The 24,097-nt window shown below is 40.8% G+C and overlaps 2 protein-coding genes across 6 annotated transcripts in view; both read left to right on the plus strand.

The window, feature by feature from the left end:
• Positions 1–24,097, plus strand: part of LOC120360103 (protocadherin alpha-C2) — a 196,793-nt gene that overhangs the window by 32,056 nt on the left and 140,640 nt on the right. The window contains exon 1 of one of the 5 annotated variants that reach the window (XM_074380585.1): positions 4,925–7,722. The exons of 3 other annotated variants lie outside the window; for them this stretch is intronic. In XM_074380585.1, coding sequence (XP_074236686.1) covers positions 5,374–7,722 — 2,349 coding nt within the window. In that variant the 5' untranslated portion in view covers positions 4,925–5,373. Of the gene's footprint in view, positions 1–4,924; positions 7,723–7,753; positions 14,118–24,097 lie in introns of those variants that run through there. One more of the 5 variants, XM_074380531.1, reaches the window with a different exon arrangement.
• On the plus strand, positions 14,127–20,844 carry LOC120364929 (protocadherin alpha-7). The gene has a single exon (XM_039471772.2). It carries the CDS (start codon positions 18,064–18,066, stop codon positions 20,461–20,463), a length of 2,400 nt encoding a protein of 799 aa, XP_039327706.1. The 5' UTR covers positions 14,127–18,063; the 3' UTR covers positions 20,464–20,844.

Below are 24,097 nucleotides of genomic sequence, written 5' to 3' on the forward strand. Positions count from 1 at the left end.
TGAGGAGCAGCAGCCCACCACCCAGCTCTTTACTACCCTCAACTGTCCTCAGGAATCTAGAATATGCCAGGTTTCATCAATGCTCTGAGACATGCAAGACAGCCCCCCTGAAAAATCAGAACATTGAACACATGCTTTACTTTCTCTTTGCCTTCTCAGGGAGAAACCAGGAGCTGGGAGTTTCCTCCTGTTGAATGGGACTGTGTTGCTGCATAGGACTATAGGGAAAGTGCCCTAGATTTTCCTGTCAGCTCTGATACAGCTAGTTGTATACCGCTTGAAGCACAGGATCCTCTTAACTGGTTTCTGGATTTATCACCATGGAGTTGGTCCTTTTATTGTTGTTGAGTTGGTATATCTGTGGAGGGTCTGGGAATTCCTGTAACAGCATCTTGCTGATGTCACTACCTCTGATATTGTTTTAGGTTATATATGCTTTTACAAATTATTTTATCGATTTCCTCTTTTACTGATTATAACACACATCCTTGACTTATTATTTCAATTAAATCAATACTTTTACTACTTCCAGACAATGCTAAGACCTTGAATAATTACACCATTTACTTGTACTCTCCTTTTTTTTTTTACTGATATGCCTTTCAATTATTTATATATTCTAGACACACGATACATTATTATCATTGTTTTGTTAATACCTATTGTTAATACAGTTAACACCCATTTACATTTCTTTCTGGAATCATTTTCCTTGTGAAGAAATTAATATTTCCTTTAGAGTGGCCTGCTGGTAAAGAAACCTTTAAGTTTATATATATATGGAAATGTCTTAATTTTACTATCACTTTTGAGAAATAGTTTTGGGTATTGAATGGAAGTTACTTTTGCCAGCACTTTTAAGATGACATTCCATGGTCTTCTTTTGAGATGATGGTTGTCAAGTTAATTGTTCAATTAGTATGTCTTTTTTTTCTCTCTAGAAACTCTATACTTTCTCTGTTTTTTTTTTAAATTTTTATTTTTAACAGCTTTATTATTATATGCCCAGTATTAGTTTGGTTTGATTTTAATCTGGCTTGCAGTTTTCAAAGCTTCTTATATCTGTGGGTTGATATATTTTATCAGTTTAAGAGAAGATTTAGCAGTATGCCTTCAAATACTACTGCTACTTCATATTTTCTCTCCTATTCTTCTGTGACTATAAGTACATGTATGTTAAATCTTTTCACTATATCCCTTGCCTTTTATATGGCATTTCTGTTTTAAAATCACTTTTTTTCTTTGTTTCATTGTTTGTATTTTATTCTGACCCATCTTTTACTTTAGGAATTTTATCTTGTTATTTCAGGCCACTGTCAAAATCATCAATTGAATTATTAACTTCGATCATGGCACTTTTCAGTTTTAGAATTTTATTTTTCTTTTTAAAAATAGATTTCTAACTTGGGTACTGGCTGATTTTAAAAGAAACTTTCCTCCCACCAAATTTTCAATCACTTGATCTTGGATTTTAAAATTAGATATAACCTGAGAGATTATCATTTTTCTCCATTTAATGACGAATCAAGCTAGGTCTGGTGGCTCATGCCTGTAATCCCACCACTTTTGTGGGCCATGATGGGAGGATTACTTGAACCCAGGATTTCAAGATAAACCTGAACATTATCGGGAAACTCCATCTTTACAAAAAAATTAAATAAAAAAAAAAAGCTAGATTGGTGGTGCACACCTGTGGTCCCAGCTACTTGGGAGGCTGAAGTTGGATGATAACTTGAGCCTGAGGCTGCAGTGAACCTTGGTTGTACCACTGCACTCCAGCCTGGGTGAGAGTGAGACTCTTCGTCAGCCAGTTGTATATAAAATCAACTATAGCTAGAGGCATAAAAAAAGATCCCTGAGATTACATCTCTTGAATTTGGCTTCACTGTCCCTTTCCACTAAGTGAGATCATTTGACATTAATCAATGCAATCTAATCGCATAAAAATGATTAATTTAATTTTTCACTGTCTCAGAGATATGCTAGAACTCTTCTCATATTTTCTATCCAAAGAAGATATATAATATGGATATATTAGCACAGTCCTTTATAAGGCAGTTATACCTTTCTCTGTGAATCATTATACAGTCCATGCTAAGATGTGTGTTATATGTACGTGGTATCCTTTCTTACTATCCTTATAGTAGAATTAATTTTCCTATAGAATTAATTTTTGAAGGATCAAGTGACATGTGCATAAATTATTATACATTTGTATACAATTGCTTCAACATTACCTCTTCTTTGCGATCTGGCATGTCTATATAATTTCTACAGATACATGAATAAAGATTATAGCTTATTAAAATTTTATTCTGGGTTTTGTGAAGCATAAAAGATATTTATATCCTTATGAAGGTTACATTTTATAATGTTACTGTATTTCTTTATTTTTTTATTTTTTTATTTTTTTGAGACGGAGTTTCGCTCTTGTTACCCAGGCTGGAGTGCAATGGCACAATCTCAGCTCACCGCAACCTCCGCCTCCTGGGTTCAGGCAATTCTCCTGCCTCAGCCTCCTGAGTAGCTGGGATTACAGGCACGCACCACCATGGCCAGCTAATTTTTTTGTATTTTTAGTAGAGACGGGGTTTCACCACGTTGACCAGAATGGTCTCGATCTCTTGACCTTGTGATCCACCCGCTTCGGCCTCCCAAAGTGCTGGGATTACAGGCTTGAGCCACCGCGCCCGGCCTGTTACTGTATTTCTAAAGGTTTTTAGTGAATTAAATGGAGACACTTTAAAACACTACACAGTTTTAAATCTAAATTTTTTTCTCAGGGAAGAAGTTCTATTTACACAATGGTGCTTAAACATGACTGAAATATCTAAAGGAGAGATTAACTGGATCAAAAATAATCTATAATATTTGACTGAAAAAAATGACTTGGAAGAAGATTTTAGAAAATGTTATTTTCCTGTGGAGTCTCCCGTGGAATTCAGGTTGATCTATAGTTATTGAGAAAGGAGTATTTAAAATAAGAGTTGATCACTGTAAGACAAATACAAGTGATAATTTAAAAAGTAAATATAATTTAACAGATGTCAAGATGAATCAAATGTCAAGTTTTGTTTTCTCCCAAAATATCCGTATAATTATATGAGATATTTTTTCCAGACTGAGAGGGCCATGTGAACTGATTTTGTTAATGACTTTTTCTCCATTGAGTATCTCTTTTAAAATATTCAGTATTTAGGTCTGGACACGATGGCTCATGCCTGTAATCCCAGTACTCTGGGAGGCCGAGGCAGGCAGATCACGAGATCAGGAGTTTGAGATCAGCCTGACCAACATGGTGAAACCCTGTCTGTACTAAAAATACAAAACTTAGCCGGGCTGGTGTAACACACCTGTAATCCCAGCTACTCGGAAGGCTGAGGCAGGAGAATTGCTTGAACCCGGGAGGTGGAGATTGCAGTGAGCTGAGACTGAGCCACTGCACTCCAGCCTGCGCATCCGAGTGGGACTCTGTCTCAAAAAACAAAACAAAACAAAAAAAAACCCTCAGTATTATAATACTTTGCAGATTACATTGCACACATTCTTAATATTACACTGTTAATTTGACTTTTAAATACTTAGTATTTACTTTTTTTAAAGGCTATCTTTGTGCATTTTGCATAAAATTTTATAATTGATGCCATAGTTTCATAGTTTTACATTATTTACTGTGATATAATAGAAAGTGGCTAACATCAGCTAATGCTATTTTCTAAATATTATATTTTCTTGATGTTTTTACCATTGTGTATTAAAATATTTAAAAATTAGCATGAAATCTATTAGGCAAATAGTCTTGGAAATAGTCTATTGGAAATAGACTTGGAAATGGGCAAATAGTCTAGTTTCAGTGATCCAAATATTGGTGCAAAGCCATGATAGTAGAGATAGTAAAAATCTTATAAGGGAAATGGTCAATACACCTTTAAAGATTGTATCAGAAGCAATTCTATGACAATATCTTATTTCTTTACAACTTAGAACTCCAGAAATCAAGTGAATTTCCACTGACTTTGAATTTTCTGGCAATTTTTTTCTTATCAAGTTATATTTTAAATGTAAAAGTATGAAGCAATGGAATTGTTGATCTCTTGGTCTCTCTTGTCTTCACAGGTAAGAGATATTTTGTAATATTTAAGTAATTTTATGGAGTATATATACAAGCAAAATGTTAGCTATTTCTTCAATAGAAAACTTGGCATATTTACTTTCGCCCGTATTTATTAAGTGAAGTTCACTGTATTTACTAGGTTGCATTCAAATGATACCATCCAGTAAACAATTGGGAGATTAAAAAGTAATGAAACCAATATAAAGGCAGCCTGGTTAATAAAATGCTATTCTTTTCAATATAATTATTTTTACTGGAACATAAACATTTTGTGGAATAGTATGTCATATAGCTAACAGGATTTTGACTCGCCATGTAAGTGCAAAGATTTGTGATTTTTACAATTTTTAATAACTGCTTTATCAGTAATAGCAACTTGAAGAAATGCTATCTAAATGCTTCTAATTTGAAGATTTCTAGAAAGTTGAAATACCCCATTACAGTTTTTGAGTCAATAAAAAAAGTAGATAGGTGTTATAAAGAAATAGGTTTTCACCGATTTGAAAATTAGACTTCCAAGAAGAAACTCAGGTGAGAATGCCATTAAAATAGTTTTAGTTGTTTTGAAAGTAACATCAACAAAATGTCACTACTGAACACTGAAAATTGGAATAAAAATTTGTTTTATGAATAACATGGAGATAGCATACAAATATTCCATTGACTACTACAGAAAAACTAAAAAAATTTTATTATATATATTTAAATACAGATGAGAGAAGTCAAAACTTTAACTCTTAAAAGTTGTTTTTATCAGTTTGAAAATATATAAACTCCTCACTATATAAAATACACCAATACAAATTTCTTTAGTAAGGATTTGGGTTTCATGAATTTAGATGTATTTTTCTGTAATATTTTAATGATGTATTTATATTGACACATTTTAAGATAGATTTTAATGATATATTTTGGTTAGAGATAAGTGATTTAAAGAATGATAAGAATCGTGTCTATGAAAGTGAGACTATTTGAGAAATATTTGACGAGTATAAATAAAGCAAAACAAAGTAAAACACTTACCCTTTCATCCACATGATGTCGCTGGACACCGCAAAGTTTTTCTCCCTTCCCAACCTCACAGGAATACAGTGAGTACATTTTCCTTAGACAGAAAGGAAAAGGACCTTCCATTTGGCTCTGCCAAGAAGCTCAAAAAGGTGAGAACCTAAAAAATATATAGTTAATTGGGAATTTAAATTTACAAAATACATCGTGTGGTGATGCGATAGAGAGCTGATAATTGGAAGGAGATTGCGATGTTATATTCCCGGAGAGGAAGTCTGGGATCCCCGCTCCTGCTGCTCTGGCTTCTCACCTACTGGAAGGCAGGGAGCGGCCAGCTCCATTACTCGATCCCGGAGGAAGCAAAACACGGCACCTTCGTGGGCCGCATCGCGCAGGACCTGGGGCTGGAGCTGGCGGAGCTGGTGCCGCGCCTGTTCCGGGTGGCGTCCAAGACACACGGGGACCTTCTGGAGGTAAATCTGCAGAATGGCATTTTGTTTGTAAATTCTCGGATCGATCGCGAGGAGCTGTGCGGGCGGAGCGCGGAGTGCAGCATCCACCTGGAGGTGATCGTGGACAGGCCGCTGCAGGTTTTCCATGTGGACGTGGAAGTGAAGGACATTAATGACAATCCGCCCAGGTTCTCCAGACAAGAACAAAGACTGTTCATTTTAGAGTCAAGAATGCCAGAATCGCGGTTTCCGGTAGAGGGCGCGTCGGATTTGGATATCGGAGCAAATGCCCAATTGAGATACAGGTTAAATCCTAATGAGTATTTTGACTTAGATGTTAAAACGAATGAAGAAGAAACGAACTTTTTAGAGCTAGTTTTGAGGAAGTCTTTAGATAGAGAAGAAACACAAGAACATCGTTTATTAGTGATTGCAACTGATAGAGGAAAACCTGAACTAACAGGTACAGTTCAGTTGTTGATCAACGTATTGGATGCGAATGATAACGCCCCGGAATTTGATAAATCAATTTATAATGTCAGATTGTTGGAAAATGCACCACGTGGGACATTAGTTATTAAACTGAACGCCTCAGATGCAGATGAGGGCATCAATAAGGAAATAGTGTATTTCTTTAGTAATCTTGTTCTTGACGATGTAAAGTCTAAATTTATAATTAATTCCAATACCGGTGAAATAAAAGTTAAGGAGGAACTGGATTATGAAGACCGTAACTCATATGAAATTAATATTGATGCCACGGATAAAAGTGCATTTCCATTAACAGGACACTGTAAAGTAGTAGTGAAACTCCTGGATGTGAATGATAATACCCCAGAGATGGCCATAACCTCCCTTTTCCTGCCTGTCAAAGAGGACGCTCCACTCAGCACGGTCATTGCTCTTATCACCGTGTCTGACCGTGACTCAGGTGCCAACGGGCAGGTGACCTGCTCCCTAATGCCCCACGTGCCCTTCAAACTGGTGTCCACCTACAAGAATTACTACTTATTGGTGCTGGACAGCGCCCTGGATCGCGAGAGCGTGTCGACCTATGAGCTGGTGGTGACCGCGCGGGACGGAGGCTCGCCTTCGCTGTGGGCCACGGCCAGCGTGTCCGTGGAGGTGGCCGACGTGAACGACAATGCGCCGGAGTTCGCGCAGCCCGAGTACACGGTGTTCGTGAAGGAGAACAACCCGCCGGGCTGCCACATCTTCACTGTGTCGGCGCAGGACGCGGACGCGCAGGAGAACGCGCTGGTGTCCTACTCGCTGGTGGAGCGGCGGGTGGGCGATCGCGCGCTGTCGAGCTACGTGTCGGTGCACGCGGAGAGCGGCAAGGTGTACGCGCTGCAGCCGCTGGACCACGAGGAGCTGGAGCTGCTGCAGTTCCAGGTGAGCGCGCACGACGCGGGCGTGCCGCCTCTGGGCAGCAACGTGACGCTGCAGGTGTTCGTGCTGGACGAGAACGATAACGCGCCGGCAGTGCTGGCGCCTCGGGTGGGTGGCATTGGCGGCGTAGTGAGCGAGCTGGTACCGCGGTCAGTGGGTGCGGGCCACGTGGTGGCGAAGGTGCGCGCAGTGGACCCCGACTCAGGCTATAACGCTTGGCTTTCGTATGAGCTGCAGCCCCCGTCTGGCAGTGCGCGGATTCCGTTCCGCGTGGGGCTGTACACCGGTGAGATCAGCACAGCACGCCCTCTGGATGAGACCGAAGCACCTCGCCACCACCTTCTGGTGCTGGTGAAGGACCATGGAGAGCCTGCGCTGACAGCCACAGCAACAGTGCTGGTGTCGCTAGTGGAAAGTGGCCAGGCACAGAAAGCCTCATCACGGGCGTCCGAGGGAGCTGTGGGTCCCGAGGCTGCGCTGGTGGATGTGAACGTGTATCTGATCATCGCCATCTGCGCGGTGTCCAGCCTGCTGGTACTCACGCTGCTGCTGTACACCGCATTTCGGTGCTCGGCGCCACCCACTGAGGTCGTGTGTACACGGGACAAGCCCACGCTAGTGTGCTCCAGTGCGGTGGGGAGCTGGTCGTACTCGCAGCAGAGGAGGCAGAGGGTGTGCTCTGGGGAAGGCCCACCCAAGACTGACCTCATGGCCTTCAGTCCAAGCCTTCCTCAGGATCCCACCTCTACAGAAAACGTGAGTTTTCTAATATTAACATCCCACTTTCCTTCCCAATTTTTAAATATTAAATATCACAGTCCCACATTTTCTTTTGTTTTTTAAAAATTATGCCTTAGTACATAAATATTGTAGTATATAATTATTGTGCTAATTCGTGTACTATATGCTTTTATGAGGCTTTTCTGTTGGAGCAACAGATTCATCAGCTTTCTGTGATATTATTTTAAAAATTATATTTTATATTAGCATTTGAATTTTGAATCTCTAAATATGTAGGAAAATAATTATAAGACATAGTTGGAGTCATTCTCAAAGTCTCAGTTTATTATTTTTTTAGAGACCTTTTGTTGCTCAGACAGCAGTGGCCTGACTGTAGCTCACTGAAGCCTGAAACTTCTGGGCTCAAGTAATCCTCCTGTCTCAGCCTCCCAAGTAGCTAGCTGGACTACATGCACATGTTAACTAGAGTTTTGTTGTTTTTTTTTCCAGAGATAGGGGTCTTGCTACTTTGCCCAGGCTGTTCTTGAACTCCCAGTCTCAAGCCATCCTGCCATCTCAGCCTCCCAAAGTACTAAGATTACAGAATTGAGCCAGAGTACCTGGGTCTATAAAAGCATTTTAACACTACTCTTCTAATTTTGCCTTTTGTTTCTGTTGAATTTAAATTAACTATTTTTATTTAACTAATTTAGTTTCTTTTTTCGGTTATATTTTTGCAGCATGTGGTTTATTTCAACTTTGCCTAAGCAGTTCACCTTGTATACCCATGATGAATTTGATAATTGCAATTAAAAAACTTAATGAGTTTTCATTTTTTGAATAGGAAACACATATACATAGTTTACTGTTTTAGAAGTGCAAAAGAATGCAGTTAAATTGTCCTTTTCACCTTCTTCATGAAGCCAAAACATTCTTGGGTATGCTACTAGAGAGATTTTTTATATACAAATAAACTTCCTTGCCCCTTTAAAAAAACATATGAGTATTACTTTTAATCTTGCTTTTTTCACTTGCTAATATATCTTGATGATCATGAGTTATCATTACTGAGGTAGATTTATTTTTCTCTTATCTAGATCTATGGTGTTCCATTGTTTAGATATATGATTGCTTATTTTTCCCTCATCTTAACATTAACATTTAGTGGAGCAATGATTTAATGTTCTTGAAACTTGCATGTTTTTCAATTTATAAAATATATATATATATATAAAATGATTTTGAGATGGAGTTTTGCTCTTGTTGCCCAAACTGGAGTGCAATGGTGCAATCTCGGCTTACCGCAACCTCAGCCTCCTGTTTTCAAGTGATTCTCCTGCCTCATCCTCCTAAGTAGCTGGGATTACAGGCACGAGCCTCCACATCTGGCTAATTTTTTGTATTTACTAGAGACTGTGTTTGACCATGTTGGTCTTGAACTCCTGATCTTAGGTTATCCACCCACTTCAGCCTCCAAAAGTGCTGGGATTACAGGTGTGAGCCACCGCGCCTGTCCTAAATTACTATATTGATGAGGAGTACTTGTGAACCCCCTCAGTTGTGCGAATTCTACTAAATTTTGGTTGAAAAATTTTACTGCTTGTTGTTACATTTTCAGATTAAAAACATAAATATACCATGATACAAACTCCCCTCTTGAGTCTGTTGCTTACAAAGAGTTGTTTATTAAAGCTGTATGTTTGAGAATACTCTAGACAAAGTGTCCTCTCCATCTGAAATAATGAGAACCATTTTTCTACTCTGGGTTTGGGGGGGAATTGTGGGTTTATCAGGTAAAAATAGTCGACATTTCACATGATAAAATGTGAATTCCCTATTTCTATTGCTTTGCCTGTCTCTTTTATTCTCATATGCATGTAATTCTATAAGTACCCATCTATCATACTATTTATATATTCCTCACGTCCTTAGTTACTTTGAGGAAGTCCTAGAAATTGAGAAACCGTTCTTGTCACCCTGTAAATCTATAGGTAACAATGGTCAACATTTTAAAAATCAAGTTAGGTTATTCTGAGATAGAAACTATGGATCTCCTTATATATCAAGTCTTTGTGTATTTTGCGCAGCTGATCTTTTTTTATAGGAACCGCCTTGTTTTAGGGGTTGTGACTGGTTAGGAAATTGAACCCTTTGCCCAAAATAACTGCAATAGAAAGTCAGTGATAAGGAATACTAAATAGATCTAGGTTAATTATTTTAAGACAAAATTTCACATAGAAGTGAAGGTTTTGTGTTACAATCGTCTGTGATGCATTTTACTGTATTTCAGAATTTTGGAGGGAGGTGAAGATGATCATGTCATTGAAAAGTCTTATTGGTGACCCTAATTTTCTCCTTTCAAGGAGGGGTTTAATCACTTCCAATGGATAACATTAAGGATAAATTAAGGGTGGGGCTGATTTGATATTTGGCCTTGACTTTTATATGAGGATAACATTTTTGCAGGTAAATGTAGATGTAATTTTAAAACCCAGCTAAAACAAACACGGACGGTATTGGGAAAGAGGAAGGGCAAGTGGTCTATGTTGTCAGAAAATTAAGAGTCACATTGGAGAGTAATTGAAAAGAACTTTCGAAAATTGATCACCTAATATGTGATTATGTATTAGGTTACTAGAAGTTTCTCAAATGTCTTAGAATTTCTAGGTTTAGTAAAATTCAATGAAAACTGTACTCATAAAGATAAATATGATAGTATGTGAAAGACAGATGGATTTAGGCAGATGCGGAATAAGGCAAGCCCAAGAAAAGAAGTAATTTAAAAAGTAATATACATGTTGTGGGAAATGCTAATGTCATTAAAAATATGAATTAAAAATTTGAATTTGGGGATTATTAATAATTGGTCATGCTGGGAGCCATGGTGGCTCAGGCCAGTTGTCCTGGCACTTGAAGAGGCGAGACTATGTGTTTGAGGCCTGGGCAACATAAGAACCTCTCATTCATTAAAAATAATAATAATTGGTCATGCTTTGATATTTAACAAATTGTTTTCTGAGAGTCAGCATGTATAGGTGAAAGTGGTAACTAGAAACATAGAAAGAAGGGATGAAGATATGGATTTGGAAATACCTCAATAAAAGTCTTGTTTGAAACTTGGAAGCAAATGAGAACAGTTAAAAGAAAGGATATAGGACAGGGCTGAAGTTGAGAGAAAAGAATGAGATCATTTAAGGACAGCTGAAGAATCAAAAACAGCAAAGGACAATGGGTAGTAATTCCAGTACCATTTGAAGTGTCGAAGTCTATGAAAAGAAAGTATTTTAAGCAAGAGTCCTAATGTAAGGGGCATATAAATTAAATGTGATAAAGAATATGCTCTAGAATTTTATCTTCCATCATTACACAAAAGAACCTTAAGAGAATCTGATGTTTATCGAACAAAGGAAGCATGGACTTCAATAATCTATAAGCCTTTAAAAATTCAACCAAAAATTGATAATTTTAAGTTACATTTTCCCCCAGAGCAATATATAATAGCATGTCCTATGACATACATATGTGGACAAGTTTCTTTTCTACCAAAGTGTGTAGGATAGTTCACATTTCCGATTTCCAAGAGCAATTCTGTTAACACTTAAATTTGTTAAACTGGTTAATACTAATGTTGCAAATATTGGTAGAAAAGTTGGTTAGCTGTGAATAATTAAATCACTTATTCTAAATTAATAAAAGAAGTCGGGATAACACTGTGCAAATCAAAAACATGAGGAGGATTTTCTGTAAAAGTAGAGAAAAGAAGATACAGTTTAAAAAAATATACAGTATAGCGCTGCTATGTGAATTAATTTCTTACCTTTTGGAGCCGCATGATGTCGCTGTTTACCACGAAGTTATAGCTAGCCAACATTCAAATTTCTTCTATTACTGCATCATTCCCTGACTGTTGAATAATGGCTGACGCAGAAGAAATGGATTAATGAATTTGGGAACATACAGTGTTTTATCTTTATGCGAAAGATCTTCTAATGGAGATAAAACAAGAGGTATTTGACATGGTGTTTACTCCGGACGACAGATTGGGAAAACAATGTCTGCTCCTCCCGCTTCTGCTCCTCGCAGCTTGGAAGGTGGGGAGCGGTCAGCTCCACTACTCCGTCTCCGAGGAGGCCAAACACGGCACCTTCGTTGGCCGCATCGCGCAGGACCTGGGGCTGGAGTTGGCGGAGCTGGTACCGCGCCTGTTCCGGGTGGCATCCAAAGACCGCGGGGACCTTCTGGAGGTAAATCTGCAGAATGGCATTTTGTTTGTGAATTCTCGGATTGACCGCGAGGAGCTGTGCGGGCGGAGCGCGGAGTGCAGCATCCACCTGGAGGTGATCGTGGACAGGCCGCTGCAGGTTTTCCATGTGGACGTGGAGGTGAAAGACATTAACGACAACGCGCCCTTGTTCCCGGTAGAGGAACAAAGAGTGCTGATTTATGAATCTAGGCTGCCAGATTCTCTGTTTCCACTGGAGGGCGCGTCAGATGCAGATGTTGGCTCAAATTCTATCTTAACCTATAAACTCAGTTTCAGCGAATACTTCGGGCTAGATGTGAAAATAAACAGTGATGACAATAAACAAATCGGGCTCATATTAAGGAAGTCTTTGGACAGAGAGGACGCTCCTGCACACAACTTATTTCTGACAGCCACAGATGGGGGCAAACCCGAGCTCACAGGCACTGTTCAGCTGCTGGTCACAGTGCTGGACGTGAATGATAATGCTCCCACTTTCGAACAGTCTGAATATGAAGTAAGAATATTCGAAAACTCAGACAACGGAACGGCAGTTATCAGACTGAATGCTTCTGATCGGGATGAAGGAGCGAATGGGGCAATTTCATACTCTTTTAATAGCCTTGTTCCCACCATGGTTGTTGACCAGTTTAGCATCGATCCAAATACGGGAGAAATAGTGATTCGGGGTAATTTGGATTTTGAACAAGTAAATTTATACAAAATTCGCATTGACGCGACAGACAAAGGCCACCCTCCCATGGCGGGTCATTGCACCGTTTTAGTGAGAGTTTTGGATAAAAACGATAACATCCCTGAGATCGCATTGACTTCCTTATCCTTGCCGGTACGTGAAGACGCTCAATTCGGTACTGTCATCGCCCTAATAAGCGTGAACGACCTCGATTCAGGTGCCAACGGGCAGGTGACCTGCTCCCTGACACCCCACGTCCCCTTCAAGCTGGTGTCCACCTTCAAGAATTACTACTCGTTGGTGCTGGACAGCGCCCTGGACCGGGAGACAGTGTCTATTTATGAGCTGGTGGTGACCGCGCGGGACGGGGGCTCCCCTTCGCTGTGGGCCACGGCCAGCGTGTCCGTGGAGGTGGCCGACGTGAACGACAACGCGCCAGTGTTCGCGCAGCCCGAGTACACGGTGTTCGTGAAAGAGAACAACCCGCCGGGCTGCCACATCTTCACAGTGTCGGCGCGGGACGCGGACGCGCAGGAGAACGCGCTGGTGTCCTACTCGCTGGTGGAGCGGCGGGTGGGCGATCGCGCGCTGTCGAGCTACGTGTCGGTGCACGCGGAGAGCGGCAAGGTGTACGCGCTGCAGCCGCTGGACCACGAGGAGCTGGAGCTGCTGCAGTTCCAGGTGAGCGCGCGCGACGCGGGGGTGCCGCCTCTGGGCAGCAACGTGACGCTGCAGGTGTTCGTGCTGGACGAGAACGATAACGCGCCGGCGCTGCTGGCGCCTCGAGTGGGTGGTACCGGCGGCGCAGTGAGCGAGCTGGTGCCGCGGTCGGTGGGTGCGGGTCACGTGGTGGCAAAGGTGCGCGCAGTGGACGCTGACTCCGGCTACAATGCGTGGCTTTCGTATGAGCTACAGCCAGCGGCAAGCAGCGCACGCATCCCGTTTCGCGTGGGGCTGTACACGGGCGAGATCAGCACGACTCGTGTCCTGGATGAGTCGGACTCTCCGCGCCACCGCCTGCTGGTACTGGTGAAGGATCACGGTAAGCCGGCGCTGACAGTCACGGCCACGGTGCTAGTGTCGCTCGTGGATGGTGGCCAGGCTCCAAAGGCGTCATCGCGGGCGTCGGTGAGCGCCACGGGCCCGGAGGCGGCGCTGGTGGATGTCAACGTGTACCTGATCATCGCCATCTGCGCAGTATCCAGCCTGCTGGTGCTCACGCTGGTGCTGTACACCGTGCTGCGGTTCTCAGCACCGCCCACTGAGGGCGCGTGTGTAGTGGGCAAGCCCACGCTAGTGTGCTCCAGCGCGGTGGGGAGCTGGTCGTACTCGCAGCAGAGGCGGCAGAGGGTGTGCTCTGGAGAGGGCCCACCCAAGATGGATCTCATGGCCTTCAGCCCCAGCCTTTCACCTTGTCCTGTTGTGATGGGTAGGACGGAGAATCAGGATTTAAGGGCGGAGAATCAGGAATTAAATGAAGAGCATGATGTCAAAGTAAGTGAATTTTCATAATTAACAGTTAATTTTTTAATTTAAATTTTATAATTGTTTTCCTCATATTTGTTTTTAATTTTTAACTAATTTTACAATATTCACATGTTTTCATGTCATTCTGTTTTTTATTATAATCTCTTTGCTTCTCTAATATTTATAATTTAAGTGAAATTAGCGATTGCTGTCTGCAATCTGCCCCTCAGAATTTGTCTTCAAACTCAGAATATATTCTTGGATACATCCTTTTCTGTTGCATTTTAATTCAGATTCATAGTAGTATTTTTTTCTGATTAATTATATAGGATTTTCATTTGCCTTTGAGCTTTAGGATATTTTTTTCACATACTCTTTTTTTGATAATATATTGAAATTCGAGCACCACTGTATCACTTGTCATTATGCTTTCTGTTTCAATGTTTTTTTCTGCTGAGACTTTTATTAAGCTAACACTTTGATTCTATCCATTTTGTGTAAGAACTCTAATCATCATATCTGTTTATCTGTGGTTCCCTTTTTAGACTCGTGATTCCAGGAGACAATAGTGTTTATTTATTGTCCCTCTTTTAAACTATTGAGGAATAAAGGACAAAACCAATAGTTTTTAGCCTGAATACTTCTGATTGGGATGAAGAAGTGAATAGGGAGATTTTGAACTCTTTAATAAATCTATTCGACTTATGGTTATTGATTGACTTACTACCAACCTAAATACTGGGAAAATGATGATTCAAGAGAATTTGGACCTTGTGATCAAGTAAATTTATATGAAAACTGCATTCCTCTGGCATTGCAGCTCTCTTATTTCTGATCAAATTTCATTTGATGGGCTTCTCTTCATGGAGTCTAAATCTATTTTTTTGTGTTAATGTTTTCATTGTTTCTGTACAGTAATTTAAACTACTCTGTGTGTGTGTGTGTGTGTGTGTGTGTGTGTGTAACAGACAGGGTTTTGCTCTTTCACCCAGACTGGAGTGCAGTGGTGCAATCATGACTCACTGCATCCTCAAATTCTTGGGCTCAAACAATTCTCCCACCTCAGCCTCCAGAGTAGCTGGGACTGCACTTGAGCACCACCGTGCAGCCCACCTTTTTTGTAGAGATGGGGTTTCTCCATGTTGCCCAGGTTGGCCTCAAATTCCTGAGTGCCGGGGATCTGCCTGCCTTGGCCTCCCAAAGTACTAGGATTATAGGTGTGAACCACAATTTCTGGCTATTCATTATTTCTTTAAATGGAAAGCAGCAAAAAGTAGTGATTGGGAGTTTTGGTGCTATCCCTCCTTGCCTAAATTCCACCACTACCAATTTTGTTTTGTGGATGGATTGTTTCATGTTCCATTTTAGTTTCTCCTGTAAAGTTGGAATGACAAACAATAGTTTCAATGATAGAATTGTCATAAAGTTTTAGTAAGTTGATATTGTAAGGTGGTTATAGCCATGATTGCCAACTAGTAAGTGCTTAATAAAATTTGCCACTAGTTTTCTGAAGAGGGAAAGAAAAACTTTATGTCATTTTATATTAGAAAACTCTCATTATGGATTCCGTATTGTTTTTATTTTATGTAAATATAAATTTTTATTATTCACAGTGAGTCCATAATTATAAAATTAATCCGAGATGTCGCTAACATTTTGAATGCAATGTGCTACATTAAAAGTAATTTAAAATGAGTGCTTCAAAGTTGAAAATTGAATTAAGACTTTAACAGTGGAAAAGTTTTATGGATTCAAAAGACATTTAACTTGCTGAGTCCTCTGTGATTTCCTGAAGGTGGTTTTACCTTTTTGTGTTGTCCGTATTCCCAGGAAATATGAGACTACTACAAGCTTGAATGGTGTATTTGTCCACATTAAAAGTTGCTCAAGGGCCTTTAGGAGACTGAGTTGCAGTGTGTATTCCCTAATGTGTGCATTTTCCATTCTTGAAATGGCAGAAACCATTAGTAGTGTTTTGTGTTTTTTAAAAAGAAGTACATGATAATCTTTAAGCATTATAATTAATATTGCACTAAAATTAAAAATAAAACTTCCTCTTCATACTTAAGATTGGCAAAATTGTCTATGATTATACTAAAGAGCACCATTGGTGTAGATAATGATATCTAACATCTCAAAACAGCATACTTTCTTGGGAAGTAGAGAACTATAGCATTGCTAGTGAGTAAATTTTTTAAAAAAATTTCTAGGAGGGCCTCTAAGAGTATCACACTGTGCCTGCTAAGGACCATCGAATTAACAAGACCCAGTCCTTGGCTCAAATTTAGTAGATAAATAAAGATAAGTATCCTACATAAATACAATGATAGTAAAAGGAAGAATATTGTGAGAGGTGCTAGAAAGGTACGTCACAGGGTGACTGGAATTGAAAAAAAATCTTGGCCTTTTCCACTTGTTGAAGGAGCCTGTGAAAAGTGATGATGTTTAACTGGTTGTAAAACAGAAAGAGTTTTCCCTCGGAGAAGATGGAGACTAATCGATATTCTTGAGAAGAGACTAATTTAAGTAAATGAGTACACAGAAAATTCCAAATGTACCTAGAAATAAGAAATAGTCCACTTTGGGTAAAGCACATGGTTCCTATAAGAGAGAGTGTGAGATAAAGCAAGACCATATGAGAAAAACCTTTAAGGTAACCTTGAGTACTAGACAAGTAATTTTGACACTCTTTAAAAGTCATTTGAAGGCTGTCAAGAAGTGTGAAGCAATAGGAATAAAAAGTGTTTCAGGAAGGCGACCGCAAGGATTAAATGAAGGATGAATGAAATTAGAATGGACAAATCACAAAATAAGATACTGCAATACTCCAGGAGAGCAGCAATTATAAAAACTTATTTAGGACAGCATCTGAATACAAACATAATTATTTTACATGCCATTGGGAACATTGGAGTGAAACATTCAAGAAAACTAATGCTGTAAAGTAGATCCAAAAAAGGATGAAATACCTGAAGACTTGATCAAAGGGCTGCTCTATGTATGATGGGTGAGCACTGAAATTTATCTAATAAAATAAACATATTATAAAAGAAATAATATAAATCATATTTGAGATTGTAAAAACAGGTTTGTATTCAAAGAGATTGTAAAAACACTTGCTTGTAAAAATGCAAAAGTGTTCAAAAGGATAGAATGAGGAAACAAATATAAAATCATGAATTCCTTAAACAATATAATATAGATTCTGCTATAGGGAAAAATTCAGAATACTTCCTACTCAAAAAGTTGACATGATACAAATTCTTCCCCTTCAAAGATTCCCCCCAAACTTCTCTTGTTTTGTTTTCCCAAGAAAAGAATCTGGATAGTTAAAGAACACACACACACACACACACACACACACACACACACATCTTTCTAAGTTTCTCTTTCATCAATCAGTAGATTCTTGAGATCCTGGGTCCGCAAAAGTACAGGATTGTTCTTAACAAGGGACATTGAATCAAGAATATGAAGTTTCCTGGGATCTAGATCAAATGAATTTAAACTGGCAGTTGTTCAGATTCATTTTGTCACTTAGGTTTCTAACTTTATTTAAAACTGTATAAAAAAAAAGTTTAAGGCATGAGGAAGCTACAGTTATGGTCACACTAAATATTAAAAAATCATCAGTCACCTAAGAATGCCTCTGACAAGCATGCAAAATGCTATTTTAACCTTTAACAACAATGAAGAAAAAAATTTAGAGTTTGAAATAAAACCTTTCATCCGATTAATAGTTTGTAATTCCTACTTACTATTTGGGCCACATGATGTCGCTCTTTACCGCAAATTCTTTCATAATCAACAAAAGGAAGTCATTCCTTTTCACACTGGAAAGACGCTCCACTCTCTTTCACTCTTTGGATGCACAACAATGGCCACACATCGAGATTGAAATGAAGAGATAAAAATATTCCTATACATTCGGAGGCAAGCTTTGCTGACTAGAAAAAGACGCCAGTAATTTGAAATGGTGTTCCCGAGTGGATACGACCCAGGAGGCCGACATCTACTGCTGTTTATTATAATTCTAGCAGCTTGGGAGGCGGGAAGAGGTCAGCTCCATTACTCGGTTCCGGAGGAGGCTAAACACGGCACCTTCGTGGGCCGCATCGCGCAGGACTTGGGGCTGGAGCTGGCGGAGCTGGTGCCGCGTCTGTTCCGGGTGGTGTGCAAATTCCGTGGGGACCTTCTGGAGGTAAATCTGCAGAATGGCATTTTGTTTGTGAATTCTCGGATCGACCGCGAGGAGCTGTGCGGGCGGAGCGCGGAGTGCAGCATCCACCTGGAGGTGATCGTGGACAGGCCGCTGCAGGTTTTCCATGTGGACGTGGAGGTGAGGGACATTAACGACAACCCGCCCTTGTTCCCAGCAACACAAAAGAATCTGATCATCGCGGAATCCAGGCCGATTGACTCTCGGTTTCCACTAGAGGGCGCGTCCGACGCAGACATCGGGGAGAACGCCCAGCTCTCTTACAGACTGAGCCCCAATGAATATTTCTCTCTGGACGTGCCAACCAGTAACCAGCAGGTAAAACCTCTTGGACTTGTATTACGGAAACCTCTAGACAGAGAAGAAACTCCGGAGCTTCATTTATTGCTTACGGCCACCGACGGAGGCAAGCCTGAACTGACTGGCACCGTTCAGTTACTCGTCACGGTACTGGACGTCAATGACAATGCCCCAGTGTTCGACAGAACCCTCTATACGGTGAAATTACCAGAAAACGTTTCTATCGGAACGCTGGTGATTAACCCCAATGCCTCAGATTTAGACGAAGGCTTGAATGGGGACATTATTTACTCCTTCTCCAGTGATGTTTCACCAGATATAAAATCCAAGTTCCACATGGACCCCGTAAGTGGGGCAATCACAGTGATAGGACATATGGATTTTGAAGAAAGCAGGGCACACAAGATCCCAGTAGAGGCTGTCGATAAAGGTTTCCCACCACTGGCTGGTCATTGTACAGTTCTTGTGGAAGTTGTGGATGTTAATGACAATGCTCCACAGTTGACTCTCACTTCCCTGTCTCTCCCTATCTCAGAGGACGCCCAGCCAGGTACAGTCATCACATTGATTAGCGTGTTTGACCAAGATTTTGGAGTAAACGGACAGGTTACCTGCTCCCTGACGCCACACGTCCCCTTCAAGCTGGTGTCCACCTTCAAGAATTACTACTCATTGGTGCTGGACAGCGCCCTGGACCGCGAGAGCGTGTCGGCCTATGAGCTGGTGGTGACCGCGCGGGACGGGGGCTCGCCTTCGCTGTGGGCCACGGCCAGCGTGTCCGTGGAGGTGGCCGACGTGAACGACAACGCGCCGGTGTTCGCGCAGCCCGAGTACACGGTGTTCGTGAAAGAGAACAACCCGCCGGGCTGCCACATCTTCACTGTGTCCGCGCAGGACGCGGACGCGCAGGAGAACGCGCTGGTGTCCTACTCGCTGGTGGAGCGGCGGGTGGGCGATCGCGCGCTGTCGAGCTACGTGTCGGTGCACGCGGAGAGCGGCAAGGTGTACGCGCTGCAGCCGCTGGACCACGAGGAGCTGGAGCTGCTGCAGTTCCAGGTGAGCGCGCGCGACGCGGGGGTGCCGCCTCTGAGCAGCAACGTGACACTGCAGGTTTTCGTGCTGGATGAGAACGATAACGCGCCGGCGCTGCTGGCGCCTCGAGTGGGTGGCACTGGTGGTGCTGTGAGCGAGCTCGTGCCGCGGTCTGTGGGCACCGGTCATGTGGTGGCGAAGGTACGCGCAGTTGACGCAGACTCAGGCTACAACGCGTGGCTTTCGTTCGAATTGCAACCGGTGTCCGCCGGCATACGCATCCCGTTCCGCGTGGGGCTATATACTGGCGAGATCAGCACGACACGAGCCCTAGACGAGACAGATGCACCTCGCCACCACCTTCGGGTTCTGGTAAAGGACCACGGGGAGCCCTCGCTGACAGCCACAGCCACCGTGCTGGTGTCGCTGGTGGAAAGTGGCCAGGCGCCAAAGGCATCGTCGCTGGCATCGGTGGGCGTTGCAGGCCCAGAGACCACACTGTTGGATGTCAACGTCTATCTGATCATCGCCATCTGCGCCGTGTCCAGTCTGTTGGTGCTTATCCTGCTGCTGTACACTGCGCTGCGGTGCTCAGCGCCGTCCTCCGAGGGCGCCTGTGGTCTGGTAAAGCCTACTCTGGTGTGCTCCAGCGCAGTGGGGAGTTGGTCATTCTCACACCAGAGGCGGCAGAGAGTGTGCTCTGGGGAGGGCCCACACAAGACCGACCTCATGGCCTTCAGTCCAAGCCTTCCTCAGGGTCCCTCCTCTACAGACAGTGTGAGTTATAAATTATCTTGTTTCCAACAATTTAAAAATAATTAGTTCAATTTGTCTCCTTAAATTTTCTTTCATAATTTCTTTTTTAGTTGATAGCTTTATATATAATTAGTTTTTAGTGTTATACTGTATTTGCATTAATTATTTGGAATTACATTTAATATATACTTTTGTTTTGGGATATGTAATATTGTAGATCAAAATCTATGGTTTATGTTGATTACTCTATTTTTGGAGGAGGACTTCGCTAACTGGAACAATGGATTCACCTTTCTTCTGTAGCGTATTTACATAATTAAATATTTACATATTCATATTTTGATAGTCAATATTTATAAATGCTATAGTAAACAAATTTTAATATATATTTTACCTAGTATTTATTCTATGTATTGTCATTTTATAAAATATACATGTGTCAAAATCCTCTGTTAAATTTTGCCTCTTTGTAGTTTAGAACTTGAATTTAAAAAATTTCTTTTACATCAATTTATCTTCTTTTTATCATATTTGTTTACTACTGACTTCTTTTTAATTTCGTTGAAAAGTATTTGCCATGCTTTTGATGAATTAATATGAACAATTTAAAAACAGTTTAAATGGCAGTTTAATAGTATTTTTTATTTTGTTCCTTGTTGGTATAAGAAATATATTCACGTTCAAAATTTCAAAGAGTCAAATCTAATACATAGAGAAAAATCTCCTTGCCTCCTCCAAACCCAAACCATTCACTTTACCTTTCTGAATTTCTGAATCAGTTTTAGTTTTTTAAAATATATTCCAAAATTATTGCCAAATTATAAATATATGTATATATTTACAATCGCCAAATTGTAAATAGCCTATATACATTTTTTAGAATTTGCCACTTCTTTCTCTCCTCTCCTTTCCTTTCTTTTTTTGAGACAGGGTCTCACTTCATCATCTAGGATGCTGAAATGCAGTGGCAGGATTATAGGTCACTGGAACTTGGAAGTCCTGGGCTCACAGGATCCTCCCACCTCAGCCTCTGGAGTAGCTGTGAATACTGTCTGTGTGTCATCGTGCCTGGCTAATTTTATTTTATTTTTTTTGTAGCAAGGGATAGAGTCTTGTTTTCCAGGTTGGTCTTGAACTCCTGGCTTTAAGCGATCCTCCTACCTTGGCCTCCCAAAGTGTTGTGATTACAGACATGAGCAATCACACTCAGCCTGCCATTTGTCTTTCCATTTTTTCTTTTTAAAAAGAAGTGATTACAGTAGAAACCTACCCTTCTGCATTTTTTGCTTTTCCACTTTAAATTATATATATATATAAAATTTTCTATTTTTTGAGAAGAGTTTCACTGTGTCACCAATGCTGGAGTGCAATGGTGCGATATTGGCTCACTGCAATCTCTGCTTCTCAGGTTCAAGCTATTGTCATGCCTCAGTCTCCAAAGTAGCTGGGATTACAGACACTGGCCAACATGCTGGGCTAATTTCTTTTTGTATTTTTAGTAGAGACAGAGTTTCACCATGTTGCCCCAGCTGGTCTCAAACTTGAGCTCAAGGGATCTGCCTGTCTTGGCCTCCCAAAGTGCTGGGATTACAGGCATGAACCATAGCCTCCGGCCTAAATTGTATATTGGGTTTTGTGTCATATTTTTTCACTAGAGCTTACTCCTTTTTGATGATTTACTTTTTTATTTTAAAAAGTATTTGCGGCCGGGCGCCGTGGCTCAAGCCTGTAATCCCAGCACTCTGGGAGGCCGAGGCAGGTGGATCACGAGGTCGAGAGATCGAGACCATCCTGGTCAACATGGTGAAACCCCGTCTCTACTAAAAATACAAAAAATTAGCTGGGCATGGTGGCACGTGCCTGTAATCCCAGCTACTCAGGAGGCTGAGACAGGAGAATTGCCTGAACCCAGGAGGCGGAGGTTGCGGTGAGCCGAGATCGCGCCATTGCACTCCAGCCTGGGTAACAAGAGCGAAACTCCGTCTCAAAAAAAAAAAAAAAGTATTTGCATCTTACTTTGTCGTATAGATATATCATTATTTATTCACCCAGTTCTGTATTATGAACATTAATGAAACAATAACTGAATCATCCAGACTCTTAAAATTTTTTACAAATACTTTGATTGGTTAAAAAAATGATAGTTAACTGGGTGTGGTGACAAACATCTCTACTCCCAGCATTTCAGGAGCCTGAGGCAGGAGCATTGCCTGAGTCTAGGAGTTTGACACCAGCCTGTGTATCTTTTGTAGAGACTCTGTCTCTAGAAAAAAATATAAAAAATTAGCTGTGCATGATGGTGCATGTCTATAGTTTCAGCCACTCAGGAGGCTGAGGTGGGAGCATCAGTTGAGCCAGGGAGGTCCAATCTGCAGTTATCATGCCGCTGAACTCCAGCCTAGGTGACAGAGCAAGACCATACCTCAAAAATAAAATAAAGTAAAATAAAAACTCAGAACTGATGGTCAATTTTCACTGTTCATAATATTCTAACACACTTCAGGAAATTATTTTAGGATATGTTACTGTTTCCAATGTGAATAAGAGTAGAGGCACTACAAAGTCAAAAACCTGTTTGCTAATCAATAGAATTATTTACCATTGAGCAGTAGTATGTCAACCATAAGCAGACCAAGTTTGCTTCTCCCGTTGAAAGAATATTCACTTTTGAGGAAATATCTATAAATATCTTTGACTTTCAAGATGGTAATTGTAATTCTGTTTTTATTGCTTTGTTATTTTCCTTTTATGCTTACTTATATATGTATTTAAAACCTTCCTAGCATATTATTAAGAAAGTTTTAAATATTCTATTTATTTTGGGAAATATTTGAAGTTGATAGAGGATCCTCCTTAGCCACCCAAACTGTATTCACCAATTATTATTATTATTGCTGTTGTTATTGAGACAGGGTCTCACTCTGTAGCCCAGGCTGCAGTGCAGTGGCACAATCTGGGCTCACTGCAACCTCTGCCTCCTGGTTTCAAATGATCTTTTTATGGCAGCCTCCCAAGTTTCTGGGACTATAGGCATACAAAACCATGCCCAGCTAATTTTTGTATTTTTTTTTTTTTTTGGTAGAGATGGGATCTTACCATGTTGCCCAGGCTTGTCTCAAACTCCTGAGACATTGAGTAGTGCTGTTTTCTTTACAAATGGCTAGTATTTAGAATCAACTACAAAGATAGTCTTCATGTAAATAATGTGAGAAAAAATTTAAAGCATTTCACAGAAAATGCCGTTATTCACCTTTCCTGTTTTACCTAATTTTTTTTGGATAACAATTCTGTAGAAATTTAGAGGAGCTCTTAATCACCTACAATGAAGGCATTCATGATGAATCCATGGGGAATTTACTTTTGAGGTGGACTTTGAAAGATGAATAGAATTTTGACAGATAAAGATGAAGGAATAGAAGAAAAACTTTGAATAAAGAATGTACCAAGAATGAGACAACATCTTTCCTATAAAATATGACTCATATTGGAAAGTGGTTAACCTTAGCACCGAGGAGATTAGCTCATCATCACATAGCCTATCTCCCAGATGGAAGTCTAATGTCTTGACAATTGGTCAAGAGAAAGATGAACTTGCTGAAGATTTTAGTGCAATCTGGTGGAAAAGCTGTATTAATAAAGGCAAAATTTATCACACATGAAAGGAGAGATTGGATGTATACAAACTTTGAGTATGGTAGGC

The sequence above is a fragment of the Saimiri boliviensis genome, chromosome 1 (genome assembly GCF_048565385.1).
Source record: "Saimiri boliviensis isolate mSaiBol1 chromosome 1, mSaiBol1.pri, whole genome shotgun sequence".
NCBI classification, from domain to species: Eukaryota; Metazoa; Chordata; class Mammalia; order Primates; family Cebidae; genus Saimiri; species Saimiri boliviensis.

Bases quoted from the DNA above. Each gene is read 5' to 3' on its own strand.
- LOC120364929 (XM_039471772.2), top strand. From the start codon at position 18,064: ATGGTGTTCCCGAGTGGATACGACCCAGGAGGCCGACATCTACTGCTG.